General features: G+C 42.9%; 2 protein-coding genes across 3 annotated transcripts in view; one reads left to right on the forward strand and one right to left on the reverse strand.

The window, feature by feature from the left end:
• Window positions 1–4,907: 4,907 nt before the first annotated feature.
• UBR7 (ubiquitin protein ligase E3 component n-recognin 7) lies at window positions 4,908–12,497 on the forward strand (the record flags this gene model as incomplete). Its single annotated transcript, XM_079537739.1, has 11 exons — window positions 4,908–5,102; window positions 5,189–5,322; window positions 5,748–5,808; window positions 6,835–6,930; window positions 8,006–8,059; window positions 9,288–9,393; window positions 9,632–9,816; window positions 10,365–10,496; window positions 10,895–11,057; window positions 11,683–11,744; window positions 12,405–12,497. The coding sequence occupies exons 1-11, from the start codon at window positions 4,923–4,925 to the stop codon at window positions 12,495–12,497; spliced, it is 1,266 nt and encodes a 421-aa protein (XP_079393865.1). The 5' UTR covers window positions 4,908–4,922.
• Window positions 12,498–19,436: 6,939 nt separating this feature from the next.
• BTBD7 (BTB domain containing 7) overlaps window positions 19,437–25,257 on the reverse strand; it is a gene marked incomplete at both ends in the record, with an annotated part of 35,770 nt that continues 29,949 nt past the window's right edge. For both annotated transcript variants that reach the window (XM_079536882.1, XM_079536881.1), the window contains 3 exons: window positions 19,437–20,252; window positions 21,371–21,799; window positions 22,952–23,130. In XM_079536882.1, coding sequence (XP_079393008.1) covers window positions 19,437–20,252; window positions 21,371–21,799; window positions 22,952–23,130 — 1,424 coding nt within the window. The remainder of the gene's footprint in view (window positions 20,253–21,370; window positions 21,800–22,951; window positions 23,131–25,257) is intronic.

A 25,257-nucleotide genomic window follows, 5' to 3' on the forward strand; every position in this document is an offset into this window, starting at 1 on the left:
TGAGCGAAGGCTGGAAAGAGCCTTTTCTTTCAAACTGTTAAGCAATGAACAGTGACTGTTTTCTATTAAAAAAAAAAAAACTAATTCCAAAAGTTTTTAAAGTATTGGTCTATCAAAATGACTTGAATGGGGGAGTTCTATGTGACACGTGATGGAAGTATTCCTCATTTTGCCTTAATGATGCAAAACTGCTACACTCCATCTGAAACATTCTTTGGGAAAATAAGTTTCTGCTCTATGACTTTACTCCTCTGTGCAAAAAAAAAAAAAAAAAAAAAAAAAAGCTACGTCCTTCATTTTTCTTGGAGTAAAATCAATGGAAAGATAATTCTTCTGTGATAAATGTAAAAGAAAAAAGATCAGAAGATGATTATAGAAGTTGCACTTAGAACAGTTTTTTTGCTTTTTCTTTTTTTTTAAAGTAATTCATACTTACATCAGTGCTCCTAACACATTTTAAAAATAAATTTAGGAAATGCAGGAAGCAAAGAATAAAGAATGTGCAAATCATTGAAGAGAGAAAGATAGATATCTATTTTTTCTCTGAGGTATCATATATTTTTTTTTCTCCATTGACTAGAATAGCAGGTAGCAGGCAGGCAGTGAGGAGTGGCACAGACCTGGAGGTACTTTAAACTTCTTCCCTACAGTGTCAAAAGCAGCTTGTGCTGACGTTGGGCTATAAGAAGCACAAAGCTTTGTGTTTTCTTCTTCTTTCTTTAGAAATCTCCTTTGGTAAAATTACAGTTGGAATTTTCTACTATTCTTATGTCTCTCCAGACCTGCAAAAACATATTGTGTGAGTACTGATGCGTTAAGAAGACTTTACATTTGTGAAAGTTAAACTGTTACCAAGCTGGGGAGTGCTCTAAGCCTGTTGTAGGACAAATACTATCTCTCCCAGAATTCTGAGTAAGATGCCCTCTTCTTGTTCTGGAAAGAAATATGGCTTTCTTCAGTCACACTGAAATCCCATTGGCATTTCTTACCATGATTTCACCCTGTTTTTCAGTGCTATTTTGATGTCACATTTATTTCTGACTACTGGACTGTGTTTTGTCCTTCTTAGAGTAACTAAATTTTTGAGCCATGATGGAAGTAACCTTCTGATTGTGAAAACATTGCAAAATATAGACTTCAAAAGCAGTAGGCCCAAAACAGTTATGCACTGAACTTCTCACTTTTTTTTTATTTGATTGTACGTGATTGTCAGTACCTAATGATCACAAATGCTAATCCAGTTCTGACAACTTTAAGGGAATCTTGGACATTATCATCTGTTTCCTGCTTTGGAAAGAATGTGTTGCTGTATTCAAGGGTGGTGGTTACAGCACCTTAAACATTGGTTGCATTTGGAGATACTTCTAGAGTGGTCTCAGATGCCAGCAGGGGTGCTAGGACCTAAAAACACGATGTAGCCTTTACAAGAAGGTTTTTAAGTTCAAAGTGCAATATGAAAAGGAGGAAGCTGCCATCTTAATATGCTGGAGTAAGAATAAACTCTGACTGCTCCTGTCTTTCGGAGTCAGAGCTTTTAAGTTGTGTTGTTTCTTAACTCTAAAGATCACCATCTTATTTATCTATAAAATAAAAAACTTTTCAATGTTTATAAACAGAAGTCTGTTAATGCAGAGATATGTTAATGGTGTTTTATTGTGTACCTTTGTTCTTAGATAGCAGTGCTGGCATTCAGTGGCTGTTGCTCATTGCTGTCCTTCCTATCCCTTAGAGTGTGTATTTGGTTGATTGTTTGTGTTGTCTTTTTGCTCTCTGTGTCCCAATTCCTTGGCTGTAGCCTGAATTGTTGGGGCTGGTTGGATGACTGATTCTTTAGCCATTTCTCTACTTGTGCATAACATGGAGATGTCCAGCGGGATTTTCTTTTATTTGATGCTGTTTTTTAACTGAGAAGTTGCTATAATGCTAGTTATTTAGATGAGACCAATAGAAGAGGAAGCACCAAAAACGGAAAATGAAGTGAGAGCCACGTGGCCGGGATACCGAGCACGTGCTGCCTGCAGCAGTGCCTCACAGACGCTGGTTTGTGTTGACAGAATTTTCCACTGAACTTTTTAATTAAAGCTGTCTGAAAGCAGTGAGTTTCACAACTAACTGCAGAAAGATGTGTGAACTAGTTCAAGCCAGTGCTACATCTGTAAAGGTTTGAGCTTAAGGTGGGAAGGAGCAATAACCTATTAACAGTATAACCTATTAATGTAGTGCATAGGGATTAGTAGCTGACAGCGCTGGGAGAAAAAGGAAGTTTCCTCTGCTGGTGCTTCCAGCATTTCTGGCACCAGTGGAACATCAACAGGTGAAGTCTCACACCAAGAGAGCAAGCAAAAGCTATAAAAATAGTGATTAGATGGCTTTTACTTGTAAAAGAGGTAGTAAAATTAAAGCTGATTACAGTGACGATTTTTAGATAGTGTCAAGCCTAATTTGTTCTCACAGAAGATCGTGGCTTGCTACACAAATTGACGTAGTGTACAAGCTAATTAAGCTTAAAGTTATAAAATCTCTTTAAAGACTGTGATACCTCTGAATTGGTTCTTAATTGTAAATGGCAGTAGCACAAGTCTGTTTCTATAGCAGTAGCATTACTACTGTGAGTTATAGTAGCCTTACCAGATGTGAGATTTGCTTATACCAGAACTTTTCTTCATTCCAACCTTACCTCCAAGTGGATGGGAAAGATGAATTGCTACAGCTTCAGTTAGAGGTGGAAAAGCTCTTTTTAACTCAAGAAGATTTGGTTCAGACTTCTGTCTTGAACAGCTCTCTCACGCAGAAGCTGTGAATGCAGAGGCAGTAATGAAGTCCTGAGGAAAAATAATTGACCTTTGTCAGCCTAGCAGTCACTCAGAGCTTTTTTTTCTGCTGAGGAAGTGAGTAGCCTTAAGGCTTATTAATATTTATCTCTGTGCCACTTGTTCTGCATTTTTTTATTGTCTGTGTCACAAGATAAAGCTTTTTCATACTGCTTGAGCATTGCTCCTGGGCAGCCTGGCTGGCAGTGTCATCAGCTGCCTTGCCTTCTGACAGTACTTTACCATCTCAGGAAAACCTCTGCCACGTTCTGTGACTACTGCTGAGCCACTTCATCTCTTCTTGTGGGAGAGCAGGTCCAGTGGAGAGCAGAAGGTATGGCTGCAGCCCTTCAAGTGAGCTGCAATAAAATGGGTTGCTTACAAAGAATGTTTCTCCTGGCAGCAAAGTAGAACTGTGAGCTTTTTCTTTGCTCCCTCACAAAACCATCTCAGTGCCTAATAAATATCATGGTTATGATATTAAACTGTTTTTTTTTTTTTTTTTTTAAACTTAGAACATTTACACTCTGAGGTGGATTTAGGCTCAAAGCCGTTTGAACCAGCAAATGCAGTTTTTCAAACCACTGCTGTAACAGCAGACTGCCGTACACTGCAATCCCTGTGTGAAGGAGACTTGCTTTGACAAGAAAACAAACCTCACCAAAGCCTTCTGTACCTCCTTGCCTTGGGGCAGCCCTGAGGAAATTCGCCAGCTCAGGAGTTACACAGCACGTGGCAGCAGCGAGCTCGTAGTTCGGGGTTACTGAAGTTCCCGAGAAGCTCCGGTACCTTTTTCATTGTTGGTAAGTTTTGTGGCTGCAATAAGGGCTACAAATGATTGTTTAAAGGCACGGTCTGCGTGACTGCCCTTGACCCAATGCCTACCAATCTCTCCTGGAGCTCAGGTGCAGCATTTTGTGTCCATCCTGACAGAAAAAAAGAGCTGTGTTACTGCAGCATTGCCCGCATTTACTCCCGCGCTAGGAAAGGCGGTGCGTTTCCCTTTAGACCTGTGGCGTTCAGCAGCGAGCTTCCGAAGCCGCAGCAGTCCCGGCACCGCTTGCAAACGTTGATTATGGTGCAAGGATCGCCTGCGGGAGCCATTCCGGCCCGTTTGCGGGCGTAGCTGCAGGTTTTTTTGCACAAAGCGCTGCCTTGGCCATTTCGATCAGCAGCTTCCTTCGCTGCTAATAAAGATCTCCGAAGTACGTTTATTTACTCGGCCCCTTTTCCAACTTTTTGCACCACTTCAAATAAAGCCAGGCAGTTCTGTGTTTAATTTATTCAGACGCTTTGTCTCCCACAGTCTGAGCGTCAGCAGGGTAAAACGCTCGTGCGGACGGCAGCGTCGGACAGCAGCGGTACGCGAGGCGCCTATCACAGAGCGCTGCTCTGCCTGCAGCCCGGCCGTACAGGGCCGCGCCGAAGGGCTCCACGTTTATCCGCCTACCCGCGCTGTTCGTGGCCGCGCGGAGGGCAGCGCCGTTACGGCGCCTTACAGCGGCGGCAACGGACGCCGCTCTCCGCCGTCACCGCTTTATCCGGCGCGGTGCCGCCCTCACGGCGGCTGCACCCTCGTCCGCTTTGGAGGAGGCAGCTCGGCCCGCGCCGCGTCCACGCCGTCCTCCTCCTCGTCTTCATCGTCGTCGTCCTCCTCCTCCTCTTCTTCCTCCTTCAGGCCGTCACCTGCCGGACGCAACACGCGGCGCTCAGCGGCTCCCAAGTCCGGCAGCCCCGCGCCGCCGTTCGCCGCCTCCACTCACCGCCGCCCGGCGCTCCGCCCGCCGCGCCGCGCCGCTGCTGTTCCAGCACGAGGGGCGCCAGCAGCTCGGCCACTCGCTCCTGCAGCTCTCCCAGCCCGCGCCGCAGCTCGCGCAGCTCCCCGCGCGGCTCCCCGCCCGCCTCCGCCGCGCACCGCACGCGCACCTCTCGCGCCCGCCCGCCGCCCGCGCGCAGCTCCGCCACCAGCTCCATGGCGGGAAGGAGGGAGGCGCGCTTCGGCCACGCGCCTCGGCCTTGTGACGCGCGCTCCCGCCGCCCGGTTCCGCTTCCGCCGTGGCGCCGCCCGGCGCTCGGGCTGCGCGCTTCCCGCCTCGGCATCCGTCCGCGGCCATGGCGGCGGCGGCGGAGGGAGCCGGGCCGGGGGGCGGCGGCGGCGGCGGCGGCGCCGCGGGGGCGGGGGAGGAGCCCGTGGTGTCCCTGGCGGAGGTGCTGGCCGAGAACGAGGAGCTGGAGAAAGAGGCGCGGGCCGTGCTGGGCGGCAGCGACCACGAGCGGTGCAGCTACTCCCAGGTGCGGGTGGGGCCGGGAGCGGGACCCCCTTCCCTCACACCCCCGTCCCGGTGCCGGCCGCCCGTTACCGCGCTGTGTCCCCGCAGGGCGCCGTGAAGCGCCAGGCGCTGTACGCCTGCAGCACCTGCACGCCGCCCGGCGCCGAGCCCGCCGGCATCTGCCTGGCGTGCAGCTACGAGTGCCACGGCTCCCACCGCCTCCTCGAGCTCTATACCAAGAGGTACCGGCACGGGGCTGAGGGGTCGTGCTGAGCGCGAGGGGGTGTGCTGGGCGCTGAGGTGCGGAGGTCGTTTTTTTTTCCCTTCCAGGACTTGAGGGGAGCCGATAAGGGGGGGGGGGGGGAGGTAAAGGGGGGTTGGGGAGCCACTTTTTGCGCGGTCTGATAGCGAGAGGACAAAAGAGAGCGGCTTTAAACTGAAAGGGAGGTGCAAGTTCAGGTGTTAGGCAGGGATTCTTCACGCTGAGGCGCTGGCACGGCTGCGCAGAGAGCTGTGGGTGCCCCAGCCCTGCTCAGGGCCGGGTTGGACAGGGTGCCGGACTCTGATGTGGTGGGGGCAGCCAGCCCGTGGCACGGTGGGGAACTGGGGGGGCTTTGATGTTCCTTCCAGCCCAAACCGTTCTGTGGCTCGGTTTTTTGTTTTTCAGGAACTTTCGCTGTGACTGTGGAAACAGCAAGTTCAAAAACCTGCAGTGCAAGTTGCTTCCGGTGAGTTTGGAGGTTGGTTTTGCAGAGACAGAGCGGTGGCCCCAGGAGGTCAGTGCCCTCCCTCTGGCCATAGTGCTGGCATGTAGCAGCAGGTTGGGTGAGTGGGAGAGAGCTGCAGTGCTGCTTGGAGACCCTGGGGCCAAATGTGCAGAGAGCAGCAGAGACATCTCCCTGCTCTTCGCCCATGCCTGCAGCCAGCGTGAGGCCAGAAATGTGAGTCTGCAGCCACAAGTCTGACCAGGTCTAGGCTGGATGTGAAGAACTCTTCTGTGCTTCCATAGTGGTGGCTTCAGGTAGTCCAGCAGTTGGTGACCTTTCAGGGAGGCAGTGAGAGAGAGGTGCTTGTGGGGCAGCTTCCACAATAACACACAACATGGAAGCAGCAGTGGGTGTGTATGCTCTGTTTGGTCTGGTGGAAACAGGGCAGAGCCCTAGCTTTTAAGCCAGGAGCTGACAGCCAGTGATTTCTACAGCAAACCTGTGATAGTCTTAAAGTGTCGCTATTACTCTCTGAGTGAATGAAGTGGGTCATGTGGCTCTTCCTTCCTCACTTAGTGTGAAATCAGTTCAAAATCAGTCATAGCATTTCAACAGTCATCAGCATCCATCTGAGAATGCAACAGACATCGTGGAAGGAGGGTGTTCACATTGCCTTCTTCCTTCTCAGAATGGTAGCACAAAGCATCGGCAGTAACATCATATGGCAGCATTAGGCTGCAACTCTGTGCGGTTCTGAGGTTCCCTGGCCACCTATCAGCTGTGTTTTGAGAGGAGCTTACCTGGCAGTGAGACCCCCAGCCTGTCTCTAACTCAGAGCAACCTCTCATATTCCTTGTATGCCCCATCTTCTGCTCACTGCACGGCACAGGTGTCTCTGGGTGATGTTTAGATGTTCAAGCTGTGTGCATGATGATTGGTTTTAGGAAGTAACGCTGAACAGGAACGGGGATTATTCCAGGCTGTGCAGCTGTTCTGTCTTGTTTTTCACTGCATTGTGTACTGAAACAGTTTTTCCTTTCCTTCTAGGAAAAGGGCAAAGTGAATTCAGGAAATAAATACAATGACAATTTCTACGGCTTGTACTGTACTTGCAAAAGACCTTACCCTGATCCTGAAGATGAGGTATGAAATACAAAATCCAGCAGTGAGCCTCCATAGCTGCCGTTCAAGCAGAAAGAATGTGCACAGGGTGGTCCTTGGGATGCGCCAGGGCGACGATCCTGCTTTACAAACCTTTCTGTCCCATATCAGTTTTGGTTGTGGTGTACGGTATAAAGTGATTCCATTCTCATGGTTTTCTAGTGGTAGAATATGTTTATGCCTTGAAGACAGACAAGGAAGGCACACCAGCACTGGGATGAAATGCTGTTGCAGCTGTCTCTACTTCCTCCGTATAAAGTTGCACAGCTCCCTTAGAAGATTTGTTTCTCATTATCTTGAGAACCACTTGGAGCATGGAACAAACAGACGTGTTAAAGGAGAGCAGAATCTGCTTCCTCCTGCCTGCAGCAGCACTCTGACAGGGCTCTGCCCTGAGGAGTCTGTCCCATAGCAGCAGCACTGGCCTTCCTTGGTGGCAGCCAGAGCTCTTCCTCTGTCTGCAGAGTGAAAAGAGTACTGGGTTTATGTACACACACTTCTGTTGGCACTCAGAGAAGTCAGGGAGTAAAGCAAGGCATATGTTTTTTTAAGTAGGAAAAAGAATAATATAAACTCATCTCTCCTAAGTGTAGAAGTGTCTTTGAAGAAATCATTAATTAACCATTCTGTAACAAATTGGTTTGTATTACACTGTATTGTGGATGGCTAAGTCAGGATTGTGGCATTCTTACACAAACCAGATGTCACCTGTCAGCATCTTTTGCTCAGCTGCCTGCTCGTGCCTTTCTGTTCACTGGAAGAAAGATACCAACACCGTGTTAACCTCTTTCAGCTCTTTTGTGTGAGAATGCCTTGTTCTACTGGGAAAACAAGTTTTGTAATAGTAACTGAGAGTTCCATAGGCTTGTCAGTATGACAAATTACACACGCTGTTTAACTTCAGGGAAGCGAACTGACTAGAACTGCTCATTAATGGCAGCTCGCTGCGGGTGGGTGAGGATGGAAATGCAGTTTGCTCTGCACAGGGCTGTTGTGTGAGGCTTGGGGAAGATTCTGAAGGTTGATGTTAATGCTAATAAAGTGACCATCCATCCAGATCCCAGATGAAATGATCCAGTGCATAGTGTGTGAAGACTGGTTCCACGGAAGGGTAAGGAAACTATAAGTAGCAGAATTTGCATAGAAATAAATTAGCGTCAGGTAAGTCCATATGTTAAATTTTACTTGGGAAGTTTTGCTGTGATTCTTTAAAGATTGTTATGTATGCTCTGGGATGTTTCTTTTCATTTAATGTAGGGGAATATTAAATCTTGCACTGCTCTTCCCTCCAGACAAAAACCATTAGCAAGAGCACTACTGATTTCAGGGTTCCTTCTGCAGAATAAAACAATGACTTCTGTATCAGTCTCATTAATTAGAAAATTCTAATCATTAGAATCAGCGATAAGAAGCTTCTTGCTGAGACATACCGTCACCTACCTCAGTAGGTCAATCAGAAGAATGCTTTTAAACTGTAGTTACTTAAAATAGCAAGGAACAAACGGCACTGTTGGTGCCTGATTACAGACTTCAGGAAAATCTGTCAGGAGCAGCGAAGCACTTGGGTGAGTGTCCCACTTAAATTGTGAGCATGAGGGCTCCCTTCAGTCTCTTCTCCCTTCAGGGGCATGAGTGAAATTCCGTACTGGCTTGTTAGAAAGTAAAATGTTTGAAGTTACAGGATCAAAGGGGGGAAAAAAAAAAAAAAAAAAAAAAAAGGATGATTGGCTTCAATTATAGTTCCTGTAGGTGTTAAACCACAGCATTCTTTTCTATAAATGTACCTATTAAGAATATTACGATGCATACTGTGAGCTTTGTAAGAATGCTTTTCAAAAGAAAGCAGGTGGTGCTTTTGATTGCTTAACCATTTCTTAGAGGTTTATGGAGAGATTTGGGATGCAGTTCTTCTCAATTCCAGTGTGTGAACAGTAGGAAAAGTTAGAATACATACAGGGAAGGAATCATAAAGTTATGTAGGTGCTTAAAGTGTGTGGTAGGTATCTTAATAAGCTGTGCTTAGGACAGTGTTTAGAAAAACAATGTTTAGAACTGAGATAGAACTGAGATTTCTGGGGAAGCAGAAGGCATATGGAACTGCAAACAGAGGCCCATAAGCAAAGACAGAACGGTTTATTTATTGATTTTTTTTTTTTCTCCTGACACTTGATAAGATCTTTCCAGTCTTTGTTATGCTGATATTTGTTGCAGAATTATTGGGACAGCATATGCTTGTGCTGAAAATGTGTTGGCAGTTATTTTTCTTCATCTAAAGCTAGAGCTGAATCTGTTCATTTCAGCAAACATTCAAGTGCTGCATGCTTGTTTCTTTTCAACAGCATCTCGGTGCGGTACCTCCTGACAGCGGAGACTTCCATGAAATGGTGTGTCAAGCCTGCATGAAACACTGCCATTTCCTGTGGGCCTATGCTTCACAGTTTGCAGGTAAAGAAAATTAAGAGCATAGAGATGATATCTCACTAATAAGTCTTTCTTCTGCTTTGTTGATGAATGACATTACACTGTTTAAGGTCAAAGTCAGCAAAAAATGTGTGATAGCTACTGAACCTGTGATAACGTTCAAGGAGTGCTAAGAAGCACAAGCATTTCAGTACAGAGCTATCTGAAATACCATGCCAGAAAGTCACTGTTATTTTTGCTTCTGCGCTTGTTTATCTTCTAGTTCCTCCTTTGACCAAAGCAAACTCTCTTGAAGATGAAGGGGTTGTCCTGAATGTTGAGGAAACTGAAGAGCAAATGAAAGAAATAAAAAAAGAAAGCAGACCAGAACACCAAGAAATAAAGGAAGAAAAGCAAACGGAGCAGATTAATGAGCCATCCACTAGCTCTGGGTCTGCTTGTCCAGAGGTAAATTGTGCTGCCTTTTCTGTCCTGTTCATCTTTGTACTCATGGTACATGAAGCAAAACTCACCTCTTCCTCTAGAGGATCAGTGAGCAGGTGAACGTTTTCTAGCTAATTGCTGTGTTCCTCTTCAGTTGCTGACACTACAGCCGTGGTCTCAGTGGGTCACAGCCCAAGCTACAGAACTTGCCTATAAAAGAGATAAGGGTGCAAGATTTCTTTGCGTGTAGGGTAGATGCATCCCATCTGGTCAGCCTTTTTGCCTTTACTGTGAGGCAACTTCTGAGTTTGTTACAATAAAGTGGTGTTATGCATTGTAATTGCATTTTCACAACAATCCAGCTCAGATTTCTTTAAAACCTATGGCTGGTGCTTTAAGTTTCTGAAGAACAGTTGTGCGTCCAGGGGGAACTTGTAAACTACATCAGAAACCTTGTGTGAATGAAATTGTGTCAAAGACAAAAGAAAAGTCTTGTATAAGGAAAGTGGTGTGCTGGAAAGAACAGTGTGTGTTTGAAATTGCAGAGCACTGAGTAATGTTTTTCAATTCAGGTAGGTGTGAAGAGTGAAGAATCAGGCTGCAAGCTGAAAGAGCTCCAAAGCAAGCAGGTTTTAAAAAAAGATACCGCCACCTTTTGGCCATCAAACTGGAGAAGCAAATTATGCACTTGTGAAGACTGTTTGGTACGTATCCTGCTTTCATGGTAATCACTGAAGTTGGGAGAGGCAGGAAGGGGCTCCCACAGAAGCTTTGAAGAGAAGCTTGCAGATAGAAGACTGAGAATGTCCTTATGCTGCATTATAAGCACATAAAATCCCTCCCCGTGACATAAACACACCAGACCCACACCAGAACTAACACAGTATAGAGGAGCTTCTAAACATCTGTATTTCCTTTGCAACTCCAAGCCACTTTTGTTTTGGAAGTCATCGTGAGGAAGTGGCCAAAATGCATGATACAGAACATAATTTTTTATTCTTACTGGTGTTATTTGTGATACTGAATGCAAAAAGGTGTAGGGGAGAGCATCGGTGTATGAGAAGTTTTGTAGTGCAAAAGTAAATTTTCCATTATTCTCCAGAAAATGTATTCAGAGCTCGAAGTCCAGTTCCTGACTGATGAATGTGACACTGTCTTGGCTTATGAAAACAAAGGCACCAGCGATCAAGAAACAGACAGAAGAGACCCTTTGATGGACACCCTTAACAGCATGAACAGAGTCCAGCAAGTAGAACTCATCTGTGGTAAATATGAAAGTATTCAGTTTTACCATCTGCGATCAGTATTGGATGTGCAGTTTACTTTGAAATTAGTCTGAAATCAACACGTAGAAGACTACGACAGATTGCAAACCTCAGTCAGTGTAACTATAGAAAAGTCTGTCATTTCTGGGGGGTTGTTGTAACTTGCATTAAGGAAGTAGATGGCATGGAAACTTCACAGTTTAACATCTTGGGTAGGGTAGTGATGGTGATGTCTTCTAACGTGAACATCTAAACAATAATTTACAATTCTGCTTTTTGGCTTCTTATCCCTTTACTCTGTTGTTTTGGCCATGTCTTGGTGTCTGGGAGAAGCTATGGTGAAGGCTGGATCTTGGGATCTGTTTAACACAGCGTATTGAATTCCAGCCCACTTCTCTGAAGGCCGCCTGAACAGAGACCTCAGAGGCCAGGCAGATCAACTATCAGACATCTCTTGTTTACCCAAACTTGTTTCATTCTTTGATTTTTGCTGAAACTTCTAACCCAGTTCAAGTCTAGATTTCTCAAGTGAATCTAAGGTCAGGAAGTGCAACAGGCTGTCATATTGAACCAGGCGTGAACTAAATCTGTGTATCTTGTTTGTTCTCTTCACTTCTCCATCCAGAATACAATGACCTAAAGACAGAACTGACTGACTATCTCAGGAGATTTGCAGATGAAGGAACGGTAAGCTGCAGCTTGCAGAATTTGAAGAACTGGGTAACAGAAATCGTGTTTTAAAATATTGTTGAAGGATTTCAGCTACTGCTGTGCTACACTGTAGTGGTTTTCTTCTGTTTCATGGAGTTGTTGGTTAATGCAGTAGAGACTGGACAGTCCTGATCCAATTGGAATTCGACAATCTTGTTTCTTTAACATTGCTGACAATAATAGGTGTTAGAATAGATGTAGAATAACTTCATAGGTTGTTTTCCTTGAAGAAGTTGTATGCCATTATTAACAAAAGCATTTTGAAACTCCATATGAAGCTACGTATTTGTTAAACCACCACTTAGTTACAGTGTGTCTGAAGTGAGCTCGTCAATTTTTGCTTTGTGTTAATTATTTTCATCATAAAAGCAAGTAGCCAAACAATTAAAAATACGAAAAGTTTTGCTCCCTGTGCTTGTTTTACATTTGGGAAACTCATTTCCCTCTTGGTATTCTCTTAAGCTGGAACTCAGGCATCAGTCATTTCCTTTGGGTAAGACAGGAAAGCTATTTCACTATAGTTGAATCAGAGATTTAAAAATATTTCTAAATGCTTTGTGCATTACCTATGGAATACATGTAAGAACCATTGTACCACATTGTACCACAACTCGGGTTTCCTGTTGTTTCCCCAAGGTTGTTAAAAGAGAAGACATTCAGCACTTCTTTGAAGAATTTCAGTCACGGAAAAGACGACGGACTAATAGGATGCAGTACTACTGCAGTTAGGAGATTTGAGGCTGAAAGGACAACTGGGGAAACAATGCGAAAGAAGAGACGTTTTTAGTACTTGGCTTCTCCTCAAAATCCAACTATCCAAGAAACTGCCTCCACCTTCATTTTGTCTCATTTCCTTCCCTTGTAGCGCATAGCGTGTTCTTAACAGGTACATTGCATTTGTATGGATTTCATCACTGATGTTCTTTGAAAGCTGGCCTCATCTCCAGGAGGAGGATTGCTTGCTGAAAGAACATTGTGCCACTGTTTATTCCTCTTCTCCTTTGAAGTATTTTACTTTTAGCACCTATAGCTCTACAGCATCCTAGAATACGGGCATTGTATGCAGTCTGTTTTCCAAGACTGGAGTGCATTGCTTGCCCGCTTTGAAAAGTTCTGTATCACCTCTTCTGGTTGTGGTGATTCTAGCAGATGCTCCCCATGCAAAATAAGCTTCTGTTTACTACACACAGGGAGGCATGTCTCCACGTAAAGTAAAGCAGGCCCGAGTTGCGGTGTCTGTTGGTTTTGATCATGGTTGGTGAAATGCATTCTAGAACTTGGTTCAGATCACGTGCACGAAGTAGCGCTGTACTTCTGCGTGCTCACTGCTGTGGAGGTACTGCCTACGGGGGTGAGAAGTGAGGAATCGTGGGTCAGTCTATGCAGCAGAACGTTGTATCCGTTTTTATAAACTCAAAATCTTGTTTCTGATATTGTGTGGTGATGTTTTACATGCAACAACGTGTCACAGATTTTTATCTGCTCACTAAAATAGAAACTATTGAGGAAGAGGTACTAGATGACAAAATAAGCAGCAGGGGGGTGTTGTCAGATCACTTCTAACTAGCTTTGATTTTAAAAACTCTGCTACATTAGATTGTTCCTGGAGACACTGCGGCATCCTGGTGTTTTGTACAGTATAAGGGGGGATGGATCTTTTTGTAATCACTGTGATAATCAAGGAACAGGAGATGTTTCACTGACTTTTTAAGAATTTCGTTAACTGCAATTAAGTTTTGCTTTTTCGTAAGTTATTTTGAGCCTAATGTAGGGCTTTTGTTTTCTATACTCACAAAACCAAAATCCTGCTTTAGGAAAGCTCTAATTTCTAAACTTTTGCTTTCTGTAATTGGAAGACTTGTTTGGGGTACTATTCTGCTTCATCATTAATGAGAGTTTTTAGAAGAATATCAGGCATTTATCATTTGCCCTATTGTTTTTGACATTTACATAAGCTAGTTCTAACAAAGGCTCAGTTAATGAGTTAGTTTTCATGCAAAATGATAGTTGCTTTTAAATTTAACTCTGAGTATTGTATGTGCTTTTTTGTAGCAACTGTTACAGGGCTTGTAACTGCATATCTAATTAAAGTATGTAAAAATTAAGTGAGTGTTCTGTCTGCACGGTCTTGTGTTTTGAAATGCAGCTATGATGTTCCACGCTCATCCATAACGCAGCCAAACACCACAAGAGTGGTTGTTATGTCAACCATATGGCTGAGACCCCTGTGGGAGGCTGAGTCAGCTTGGGCCGAGCCAAACCTGCTGTTCTTAGAGCTTTGCTTCCAGTTCTGACCCAGTTCTCCGTGTGAGGACATACATTTTTTAAGCAGGAGACAACAACAGTGGAACTGTCCTCTGCTTCTGTAATGAGTTACATGTAAACAGGGGTGGGGGCAGAAGAAGGACAGAGGCAAGGGCTGTCCTCACTTTCATCTCTGAGTTCAGATCACCCTGAACTGAAACCCTGCATTTTGAAAAACGTGCTATTCTCCCTCTAGCATATATATTTCAATGCAAAACACAGCAACAGCTACCATGCCACAGGTGATACTACAGCAAGACTCAGTCCCAGCATTCACTGTGCTCAAGAAATTAAAGCCAGTTCAGTTACAGGATCTTTGTAAGTTGCAACAATGAGATACTACAGCTCTAGTCTCACACAAAGTCAAGACTGAAGCCAGGCATTGCCCATTTTTGGCATCAGCCTACACTAAGTTAGCACAGATTACCTGAAGTGATCACCAACTACTTGGGCACTGCAGTAGACAATTTCCCTTTCAGACTTTTAATCCAGGTGCACGTTCTTCCAAAAGGTGCCCTCAAGGTCTTCTGTGAAGTTCAGCTGCTGTTGTGAACATAACGCCTGCAACAATGAAATGCAGGTTTAGGAAGCTGCTCATAAAACTCATCTTCTTGCTGGGAAGGAGGAGGAGGATGTCAATTAGTATTTGAGATCACACAGTACTTTTCTCCCCCCATTCCTCTTATGCCAGGACTTAACCCAAAGTATGTCACGGTTGTACATCAAAGAGCGTAGTCAGCGTTTTCACCTGCTGCATGACATGCTCCTAAAACTTGTCATCTCTTTGAAGGAGTAAAATACAGTTGTTCCTGTGAAACAGATTTAATGAAGATCCAGCTGACAGGGGATAACTGCAATTCAAGAGAAGAATGCTGTGTATTCAATTAGTCTTTGGCTCTAGGAAAATAAACATCTTCTAAAACAAGGGCTAAGTCTGGCTGCCTTGCCTATGAATAGTCCTGTTACCACTGATAGCGAACAGTCACAGACAATTAAGCTCTAGCCAGAAGAACTTGCTGAAATATCTCACTAAAGTGCTTTTTTTTTTTTTTTCTGCCATGTCTTGAAAGATGCCACTAACTTTAAATTCCACTTTTTACAGTGCTTTCTATCATATCCTCATTGAATGACCGTGTAACTTTGTTCCAGGACAGTCAGACCTTGTTTTTCTTAAGAGCCTTTCCTGTGACAGGGCACCTTCTGGATCAGTGCCTTTCCCTGAGCCCAGGAGTCAGCAGGTTCAGAATCACAGCAACAGGCAGCCTCAAAAATCCCCAGATCAGTGCCTAATGTTAAGAAGCCACACAAGCACGTTCTATACAAGCCATTTATTTGAAATGCCAACTATACGTAGGATAAAGTCAGTGTTACATGCTTCTCAGCAACAGTAGAAAAATAGAACCAGTGAAAACCTTTTTACAACTGCAATGGTACTCAAAAGAGAAATGTATTGTTTTACAATGTATCACACAAGACTAGAATTCAAGTTTGGAGGTACCTAAATAAAAATACTATTTTTTCTTAAAAAACACTATGTACAATTGAAGCGTAAACAAGTTTTACAAAGTACTGGTTATGCAGGTTGTAGAAAAAAACACTTGCATAGGATATGAAGTCAGTTTAAGAAAGTTTTTCTGAGCCTTTAGCATTGAAGGCACTTGACTTTATACCAGTAACAACACAAGGACAAGAAACAGAACTGTGACGCTGCAGAAGGCAAAGGCTGCCTCCCAGAACACAGAGAATCACAGAAAACCCAAATACGGTCTTACAGTTTTATCTCAGCTGTCCCCTGCTTTTAGCAGAGCTCAGCACCACCTCTACCATAGAAGCATATAATCATTAGAAGAAATAACGGTGCCTCAAACAGCACGTGTATGCTTTCAGAAAACCCCAAACCAAAGAAACGCATAAAGACAAACGTTTGGGACATTCTGAGACCCAAAACCAAGGCTTATAAGTAAGGGTGGCCACAGCCTTAGCTTTCAGAAATGAAAAATATAACAAGAAACTGCCCGTCAATACAGCAGTTATTAACGCACAACTACGGCAACAATAAAACATTTCAAAGGAAGAATCTGTTTCAGGAATTATTTGTCCATATATTAAGGAAAAGAGGAAAGGGTCAGGGAAAGTGGAAAGAAGTTTTGCATGTTGCTCACTACATGAAAGTCTGAGCTCTCTGTTTAGTAGAATAAGGAACACAAATCACCCTCATCTAAGAAAGCTTAATGTTCATACCTCTATCCTAAAGCAACGTACAGTCACTAATCCACAACCTCCACCAGATTTGTAGGAGGAAAACATGTTAATTTCCAGCCTAATCAGAAAGTGCTTCATGTAAACAAGGAGCTTTTGCACCAAAGTTTCAGTAGAAAGAGAACAACAAGAAGCAGGTAGCATAGTATGTATGTTCTGAGAGCAAAATACAGGAGAACGAGCTTCTGATTGGTGCTTCCATGAAAAGGAGAAAGATGGTCTGCTCCCCTCCCCCCCCAGCCAACTAGGTAGGAAATTCCACCCTGGACTACAAAAACAATTCCAGTAATTGGACAAATCCTTTTTCTCAACTTAAGAACAGCCACCATTAGCTGCTACCTTCTTCCTAACTCAAAATATACAAGTGAAAACAGATTGTCTTTTTGGCCTGATTGTCTTTTTGGCCTCGAAAGGACTCACCTTTTCTTCTGCACCTACTTTTAAACACTTTATTCTCTCCTTAATACTGCCCAGCCTCTGAGACTTCAGAAACAGTTATGTATTCTAAAATGCAGAGCTGTCTTCCATTCCAGAAAGGCATTTCTCACAGCTGATTCCAAAGCCAAACTAATCTATTACTTCCCCCACATCATAGCCTCAAAACTTCTCGGTCTGTATCAGCCATGCATCCACAATTTCAAGCTTGGGAGTTAAGTCTAGATTTCAGCCTCTCCTCAGCCCAGGCACACAGTGCCACAAGCTACTATGGATCAAAGTAGTGTCTTTCAAAAGCGTATTTATGAATTCTAGGTGAAAATAAGTTATTCAGGACAGCTGTCCTCAGAAAACTTACTAGGATGTTTTAGCAGTCAAGATACAACGTACGTACGACACACACGCAGTGAGTTTCAGGTTCTGTTATGTGATGAAAGTTAACGCTTCTAGTGTTCAGGAGCACGAGACCAAAGTGTCTGGTTAGAGCTACAAAGTAAGACAGCACTGTGCTCAGTCTTCAGAATAAAACCAGTGAGCCTCAGTCCTTAACCACAGGAGCACTGCTCCCCCCAGCACCTTCTGACATTTAACAGTATTCTACACAGCAGCCCCACAGAGGTAATATGCACTGGTGATGAGGTCAGCACTCATTTCAACTGCAGTTTAAAAAATGGCTCAAAAGAGGCTAATGGAGGAAAAAAGCCCATCTCTCCTCACCCACAAAACATTACATGACCTGCACAGTTCAGCTACGTCTCTCCTCCAACCCTACACAGTGCCTTTCAGGGCTGTACCTCAAAAAGAGCATCTGCAGAGCTTTCATAGAAGCAGAAGGCAAACATATAGAGGGGGCATTAGAATTTATTGGCTCAAAACCCCACATCTTCATTTCTCTAGAAGCTATCTGGTAATTCTGGAATGCAATATTCAACATATTTCAGTAAAATTGTTTTGTGGCTGGCAAGCCTTTCAAACTGTAATAAAACAAGATGTGTAAGAAAAACTGCCATCAGTTAACAGTAAAACAAGATTGCAACAAGATTTCTCTTTTAAGCATTTTGAGCTGGTTAGGCAGGAAGCAGCCTAACCTTGATTAATCTAGATGTAGTTATTAGGTCATACTTCAGATTAATGTTTTCAGCTAATGGGAAATTCCTCACTATAGAAGATGCATTAAAAATATAAATAAAATTTAAAAAAACTCGCACCAATCAGGTCTTCACCAGTAATCACTACACTGCAGTGGCACCAGATCCCTACCCTACATGCAATGAAGCCATGGGAAGAACTGAACACTAAGTACTAAGGAGAACACACTGAACTACAACTGTCACACAGCTGCATTGGTGAATCTCAACCCAGTAGGAGGGAGCCAGCCCCAAATCCTTCCTTCTTTATATGATAGTATGAGATGAATCTCATTTCTGCTCTTTAAAAACAAAAAGCAAGGTAAGGGGATGAGAAATGTAATTTAAGAGTGCTAAAACTTCACACTTAATATTAGAGTAGTTACTCTTCACTATGATTTTTTTTTCACAGAACAGTGGCAATTACAAGTCAGCAATACTTCAGATCAGATAAGGAACACTGAACAACATCTCTAAGAGCGAAGCCCTTTTTAAAAATCATAGGCAGGAGAAAGCAAGGCAATGAGCAGTCACCTCAGCACCTCTGGTGGAGAGAGAACCCTCTCAACTGGAGAGTTACTATTCAGGCAACAGCACAGGATACTATGCCTTGACTTACTGACACACCAGGATTTAGTGTGAATCCTCAACTCCTCTCTTCACGTCCTCTCAGGAAGCGAGCAGCTGGAAGAACAAGTTATTACTCTCCCTTTTACAGTATTTCTAGATTCATTTCTGTGTGGTCAAATAAACAACTCTAGCCTGGCTAATAAGTGCTCTTGGCTGACCAAATTCTCTGCAGTTAAGTGTGAACCACAAAGAAAACAGAATCAGATCCTGGTGAATTTTACTGGTATTTAGACTCTTAAATATCACCTTGGTTACCTGAAATCTCATGTATAGTTCTTGGGGTGAACTTGCTATAAGGTAAGTAAGACCAGCTGCCAGAACCTTTCAAACAAAACATTAGACTGGATTCTTGCTGTAGTCATAAAAATCAGGAAGATTTCAGATCTAGAGAAAAAAATTTAACTAAAAATGTAGTGTTTTGATGTGCTGTTCTTTGGAATTCCTATAATTAAAAAATAAACACGTTGTTGCTATCTCATAAGAAAATACATTTCATAATGTGCAGCTCAGTGCACACAGGGAAGTGGCAAGTGAAAGGGAAAATGCAAAAAGTATGAAAATGCAGTCCTTTAAATGTGACAATAAAGTTTAACAGATTAGTACAAAACTAATACACTAAAATAGATGTACAGGTGCAAAAGGCTACCAGGTTGTAGAAAAAGGTACCAGGTTTTTTTTTAAAGGCTTAATTAAATTTGCTAAGAAAAAAATGGTTTCTCACAAAATAAAACCAGAAGCAGCATTAAATCTGATAGCATGCCATCTGTGTAAAGCAATGTATGTACAAAATAAAAGGATGAAAGTGAATTTATCTGCTGGCATGAATGAATTTGTCTGACAGAAGTCAGGCCAAAAGTTGCAAAGAATGGGAAGTTTACAACTCTTAGGCACAGAGAAATAGTGGAGGTTGCTTTCATAGGGCAGATTTTTTATACAGGAAGTCTGGTTTGTTCGGAGACCTCCTTCCTCTGCTCACTGCATCTTCCCTTTCCAAATCCGCACTTCTCTGTGTTCCATGTTCCAATGGTTCATCGTCTGCCATTCTCCTACTGGCTCTCTCTTCTTGCATTTCAGAGGTGTATGCAGAGTGAGAAGGTCTGTTGGAGGTTAGCCCATAGGTTAAGTCAGTTTCCATTTTTGTTCTTCCCCTGATGTGAACTGGGCCATTGCCAGCATTTTCCTGGGTAGCCAACGCCAAGTCCAGTCGCTGGGGAGGTTGTTCTAAGACATCGAGGTGTATTGGCTCATTCTTTTGTCTGTGTTGATGCCCATCCTGGGAGATCAGGTATTCCCTCCTAGAATCCTCTTGCTTTTTAGGAGATATCTGGGAAGGTAGATAAGCTGGCTTTAAGCCACTCGGTGATGCCTTATTGTGGCTATACAAATCTGGGCCATAATATATGCCTTGTGAAGGCAAAGGACTGTGCCTGTTTGGTGCTGGAGTGGAAGGTCTGCACGCAGCATTAGAGAAGTCATAGAAGTCAGGATATTCCTGCTGATTTTCTCGAGCATCTATTTTTTGCTCTATTGCATGTTTCTTTCGAGAAGTAGGCATGTGTCTGCTCTGAATACATGAAATGTGCTGGGGTGGACCAGGCCCTACCTCCGTAACTGTCTGGCTTAGCTCTGTATCAACAGTCAGCTCTGGCAGTCTTCTGTCTTTTAAAGACATGGCTGACACCCCCATTGCAATATCTGGCATCAGTTCATTTAGCAAGGGCTGAGTGCACTGGAAAAGAAAAAGAAAATGGTCCACAAAAATGAAGCAGCAAAAACCAAACAAACTAGTTAGGACAGTTCCAGTAATTCAAAGTTACATTTCCTTAATCTACCTTTGCCTAGACCATTATAATTATTATTAGTTTTTCTACACTGTTTAAAGAACACATTTTCCAAACTCCACCCTTGTGCTAGCTTAAGATAACCTCTTCTTTGACTCCTTTCTCCTCTAAGCTATTGATGAACATACTCAAGTTTACATCAGCTCTCACAGCAACATCACTATACGACTTCCTCACTGAAGTCTGTATTGCGCCCACCTCTCCAAAAAAGATGCCTATGCAACTAATTAAACCCGTGAACAAAAAAATATCTAAGTTGAAGTTAAATATTTTAAACTATAAATACTCTAAAATATAGGGGTGCAATATATTGAAAACAATTGCTAAAGAAAAAATAAATTCATGCTTCCATTCAGAACGCCTGATCTAATCCGGATTTAGAGAACAAGCTTTCACTACGAGAGAACAATGCACCAAAATAGTTTTCTCACTGAAGAAATGAATTCACAAATTTTTATTTCTACCTATAACTTCAAAACTCTCAGTTCAGTATCTGAGATAGTTAACTGTTTTCATTGTATTACTATTGCATAGTATTATAATTCAGCAATTATGCTCTAACAAACTTCTCTGTGTCCACAGTTACCAATTTCTGATTGCCTACTCATTTTTAAATGCTTTCTACATATGCAAGTCCTTCACAATCTCCACAGATTCCCATACACCTATTTAGTTTGGGGCTGCTTATCTGTGAATAGCCAAAATATTCTCACTATTTCTACCTCTGAATTACAGCATACAGTCCTCTACAGAAGTTCACATGGAGCAAACAATGTTATTTCAGAAGCTTTACAAGCCCTCTTTGCCCCTCCAAAATCACTCCTGCCCTTGGAGCATTCAGTCTTCCACAGATGACACTTCAGATGCAGAAGACTTTGGTCCTCACCAGCACAGATGCAGCTGTTTTGACTAAGTCAAGTGACAACATTGTGTGAACTCTCTCCACCTCCTCTCAACAAGCTACTTTGAACTGCCAGGGATAGGGAGGAGAAAATATAATACTTACTGCTTGCTTCTCGGCTGCCATCACTGCTGCTGCTGCAGCCACAGTTTGTCTCCCCAGGCCTGTAGTGTTAGTGCAATCAGGGGGGGCTGCTTTCACACTGGGCAAGTAGACAGGAGGTGCAGCTTTGGGAGCTGTTCGGGAGTGGAACAGCGAATGGTTACATGGGTAAGAAAAGGACCGGGAGGGATGTTGACTTGGCACCCTTTGTTTCCAGCCCACTTTGAACTGGTTGTGAATAGGAGTTGCTGGTGGGTGGTATGGAGGTGGAGGAGGGGGCAATGGTGGATGGAAGGCCACAAAAGAGTCCAGTTCTGTAAACAGGGTTTCTGCAGTGGGAGTGCTGTTCACGCGACATCGTCCAGACTGTCTCATAGTCAGGAGTGGGCTTTCGTCCCCAAACCGCTCATCAGGAAAGAATTTGTGAGGATTCTGCAAAGGAAGAAAAACAACAGTGACAGAAGCAGGAAGCCATCCAGAAAAAGTTCTGGAATTGACACACATAAGAACTCAATCTGCTAGTGCTGTACCAAGCATTTTTGCCACAGGAAACCTCAAAGCTCGAGGCAATTACAGCTACTATGGATTATTTGTTATGTTTAAAAAAGGCAAGTGGCATCAGATCCACTACATGAAAAAGCTGACCAACAAATGCAGTTTGCTTAATAGCAACAAACAGAAGTGGCACTTGCTTTTGCCCAATCCTGACACGTTCTATGCAGATCTACGGAATCACTTAAGCTGTTTTTTCCTGATTCCAGAAGAGATCAATCTAATCCTCTAGTCATGCTTTGACTAGTCTCAAGAACTGCCTTTTGATTATCAAGAATGCAAACCATTCATGTTGTTCACTCTGATTATACACCATTTACAGAGTCAGATAAATCATACCATTCTTTTTAGAAATTCATCTTTTCACACCTCAATGATTCAAGTTCACAAAAACAAAAGACAAGTGGCAAATACAGAATCTCAAGAAGGAGCAGCAAACCACTGACATGTGAACATCATCACTTGCACGCTGAAGCTATCACACAGAAACTATTTGCCAAGTATCTGGAAGCAGAGCAATAAACTAAAATTCTGTAACATTTCATCACATAGTTCCAAACAAGGAGAAGAAAGCCAAGTCTGTCTTTTCCTAGAAAATAGCTTTTCAGAGCCTTCAGTTAATAAGAAATGAGGCAAGTACTCATGGTGCTTCCTTGAAGAAGTAGGCAGTGTACATTAACACTTTTTATCCTACTTAAGAACAACCCTTTAATCTCAATCTACTTTAAATACGAGATTTGACTTTGCTTCCAGGATCTGTGGCAGTAGGAACAGCCTGAATGGCAACAACCTTTGAGAAAAATATTTATAGATTGTACCTGTACATTTATGAAATCGTATCACTGAACACAACAGTCTCACTGTAATTTGCACCTGGATGGCTCTGAAGTTAGAGTTATTTTACAGCATCAAGATGCTGTCCACACACACAAAGTAGCTCTCTTATTGCAGGTTATACATTCAAGTCAACTCATAGTCAGAACAGATCCTGAATCAAATAATTTGTGACCTTACTACAGCAACTTCCCATACCTGCAGAAGTTCAGCAGCAGCATCAGAAAGTCCAAATTCCCGCAGCACACGAATCTGAATCTCATAACTGACTGTGGCACCCTCTCCACAATTGAGAGCATACGCTCTCTGCACCTGCTCAGTATGACGAAGCTCCTGCAGCCGTTTGATCATCTCCTTTACAACAAGCAGATTGGGAACTGGTGGGACAGCAGAGAACAAAATTGGGGATAACAGATTACTTTAATAACCGTGAGACACTGGTTAGATTTAACTGTGAAGGAACTCTAGGATGACTAAGCTTGTCTTTTTTTCCTTTTTAAAGAAAAACATTCTGCCAAGCGCAGTTCAACTTGGATCATCGTTATGGAATATGTACGCATCATACAAAATGTACACCATTTTTCCAGCTTCTGCTGGAGTGAACCACAAATATAGCCTTCTTTTTACCCTCATAATGCAGGAATTTTATGATTTGAGGTAGGGGCAGGATATCAAACAACAACTGACTGCTCCCTCATGAATACTACAGGCCAAGAATTCTCTGATTTTTTTTTTTTTGGCATTCTTTATACTTCTAGTGGAATTCTGTAATCACAAGACCACAATATCAGTATGTAACTACAGAAAGAGCATTTGTAAAAAATAATTACACAACTATGCCAACATAAACCTGTTAAATGATGATGTTTTATGCAGACATATTGAAATCATTAAACAAAACCTTTCCAAAAGGAAATCATATATAATTTGGGGGGTATTTATGCTGTTGCTAAACTTTCTCATGCCACTCTTCATTGCTGTTTGATGACAAATTGTATTTCTTTGTGGTCTTTCCGTCCTCAGGAAAAAAATGTGCCTATCAAGAAAGAACACAAGTCCAGACCTCTGAATAAATAAGTCCTGTCATTTGACCTGTTACCAGCTTTACAGGGGCTACGCAGCACTGTGACCATATGTCCATAGTGAAAACTCATAAAAACTAAGCAGATGAGGCAGCAAAAACAGTGTGAAAAGACATTTGTGTTACATAGAAGGAAAAACCCAACACTACAGAACTACAACTGCTCCCGATTTCACAAAGTTCACATTGCTGCATGTAATAGATGTAAGCAGTGCAAGTTTACTTTTTCCCTTCCAAATTGAGTTCCTGTACTATGAAAAAAGTATCAATTCTATCTAGTCTTCATGGCTTGTAAATGTGTCTTTTACTCTATGCTCCATACACTTCAATTGTTCTTAAAAATCCTGGCTTGGCACTCAGATGTTAGCTACACCCAACGTTTTACAAACACTGAAAAATAAACATAAGGATTTTAGGGAAGTTTAATTGGTTCTCCATATTACTGGGCATAAAAATCATCTAAGTTTATCATTAAAAATGATAACTTAGGAGGTTTTGTTTGTGCTTTTTTTGTTGTTATTATTGGTGGTGGCTTATTGTGTTGTTGTGTTTTTGTTTTTTTAAGCAATTATTCACGTGAAACATACAGAAGGGATATTACATATACATGAAAATTACAACTGGGGTGCAGGATTTCTAATCCAAGCTGAAAATGGAAAATACTACAGGAAAAGCAATGACCTGTAGAACCCATTCAACCTTCAGCAGAGTTTGAACTCAGAGTAGCGTTGCAACAGAAGTACCAGGACAAGCTGCCAATGTCCTTTACTTACACAAATAAAGTCAGCCAGCAGCAGTACAAGCAAGATGCAAGCAACAGATGGAGAATGCCTAAACTGCAAAGCAGCTCATGTCCCCAGAGCCCAGACCCCAGAGCCCAGAACTGATGATGCTTGGTTCTTCCGTCAAGAGCTCCTGTGCAGCATCTGTGCTTCAAGGACAGACTCCTGTACAAGTTAAGGGTCTGGGACATGCCTGAAGCTCCTCAAATCGGCTCTCATCTATCCCTCCTGCCTCAAAGAACTGGCAAAACAATCAAATCTTTCGCATAATCAGAGAACAAAGCAAAGCAGGCAGATACGTGACAATCTCTATGCTCCAGCTACTGGCTGGGTTCACAGCTCAAATCTAAGGGCTGACAATAATTCCTAAATATTACATTGTATGGAATCAAACTGCAGTGGAGTTTCCGATTGGCCAAGATGCATCATTGCCCCCAGAGCCAGATTTTTTTCTGACCACAAGAACTTCTGCAAAATGCTGGAGACTTCTGAGAACTCATTTCCTCTGTCAGCTTCTCCCGAAATCAAGATCCGGCAAAACCTTGGTCCAAATCACTTCTTCCAATTCAATTGGCAGTTCACAGATGAAAATGCATTTTAAGTTACTAACTACACACAGAAAGATACTTTGGCAATCCCAC

The sequence above is a fragment of the Tetrao urogallus genome (assembly GCF_951394365.1).
Source record: "Tetrao urogallus genome assembly, chromosome: 6".
NCBI classification, from domain to species: domain Eukaryota; kingdom Metazoa; phylum Chordata; class Aves; order Galliformes; family Phasianidae; genus Tetrao; species Tetrao urogallus.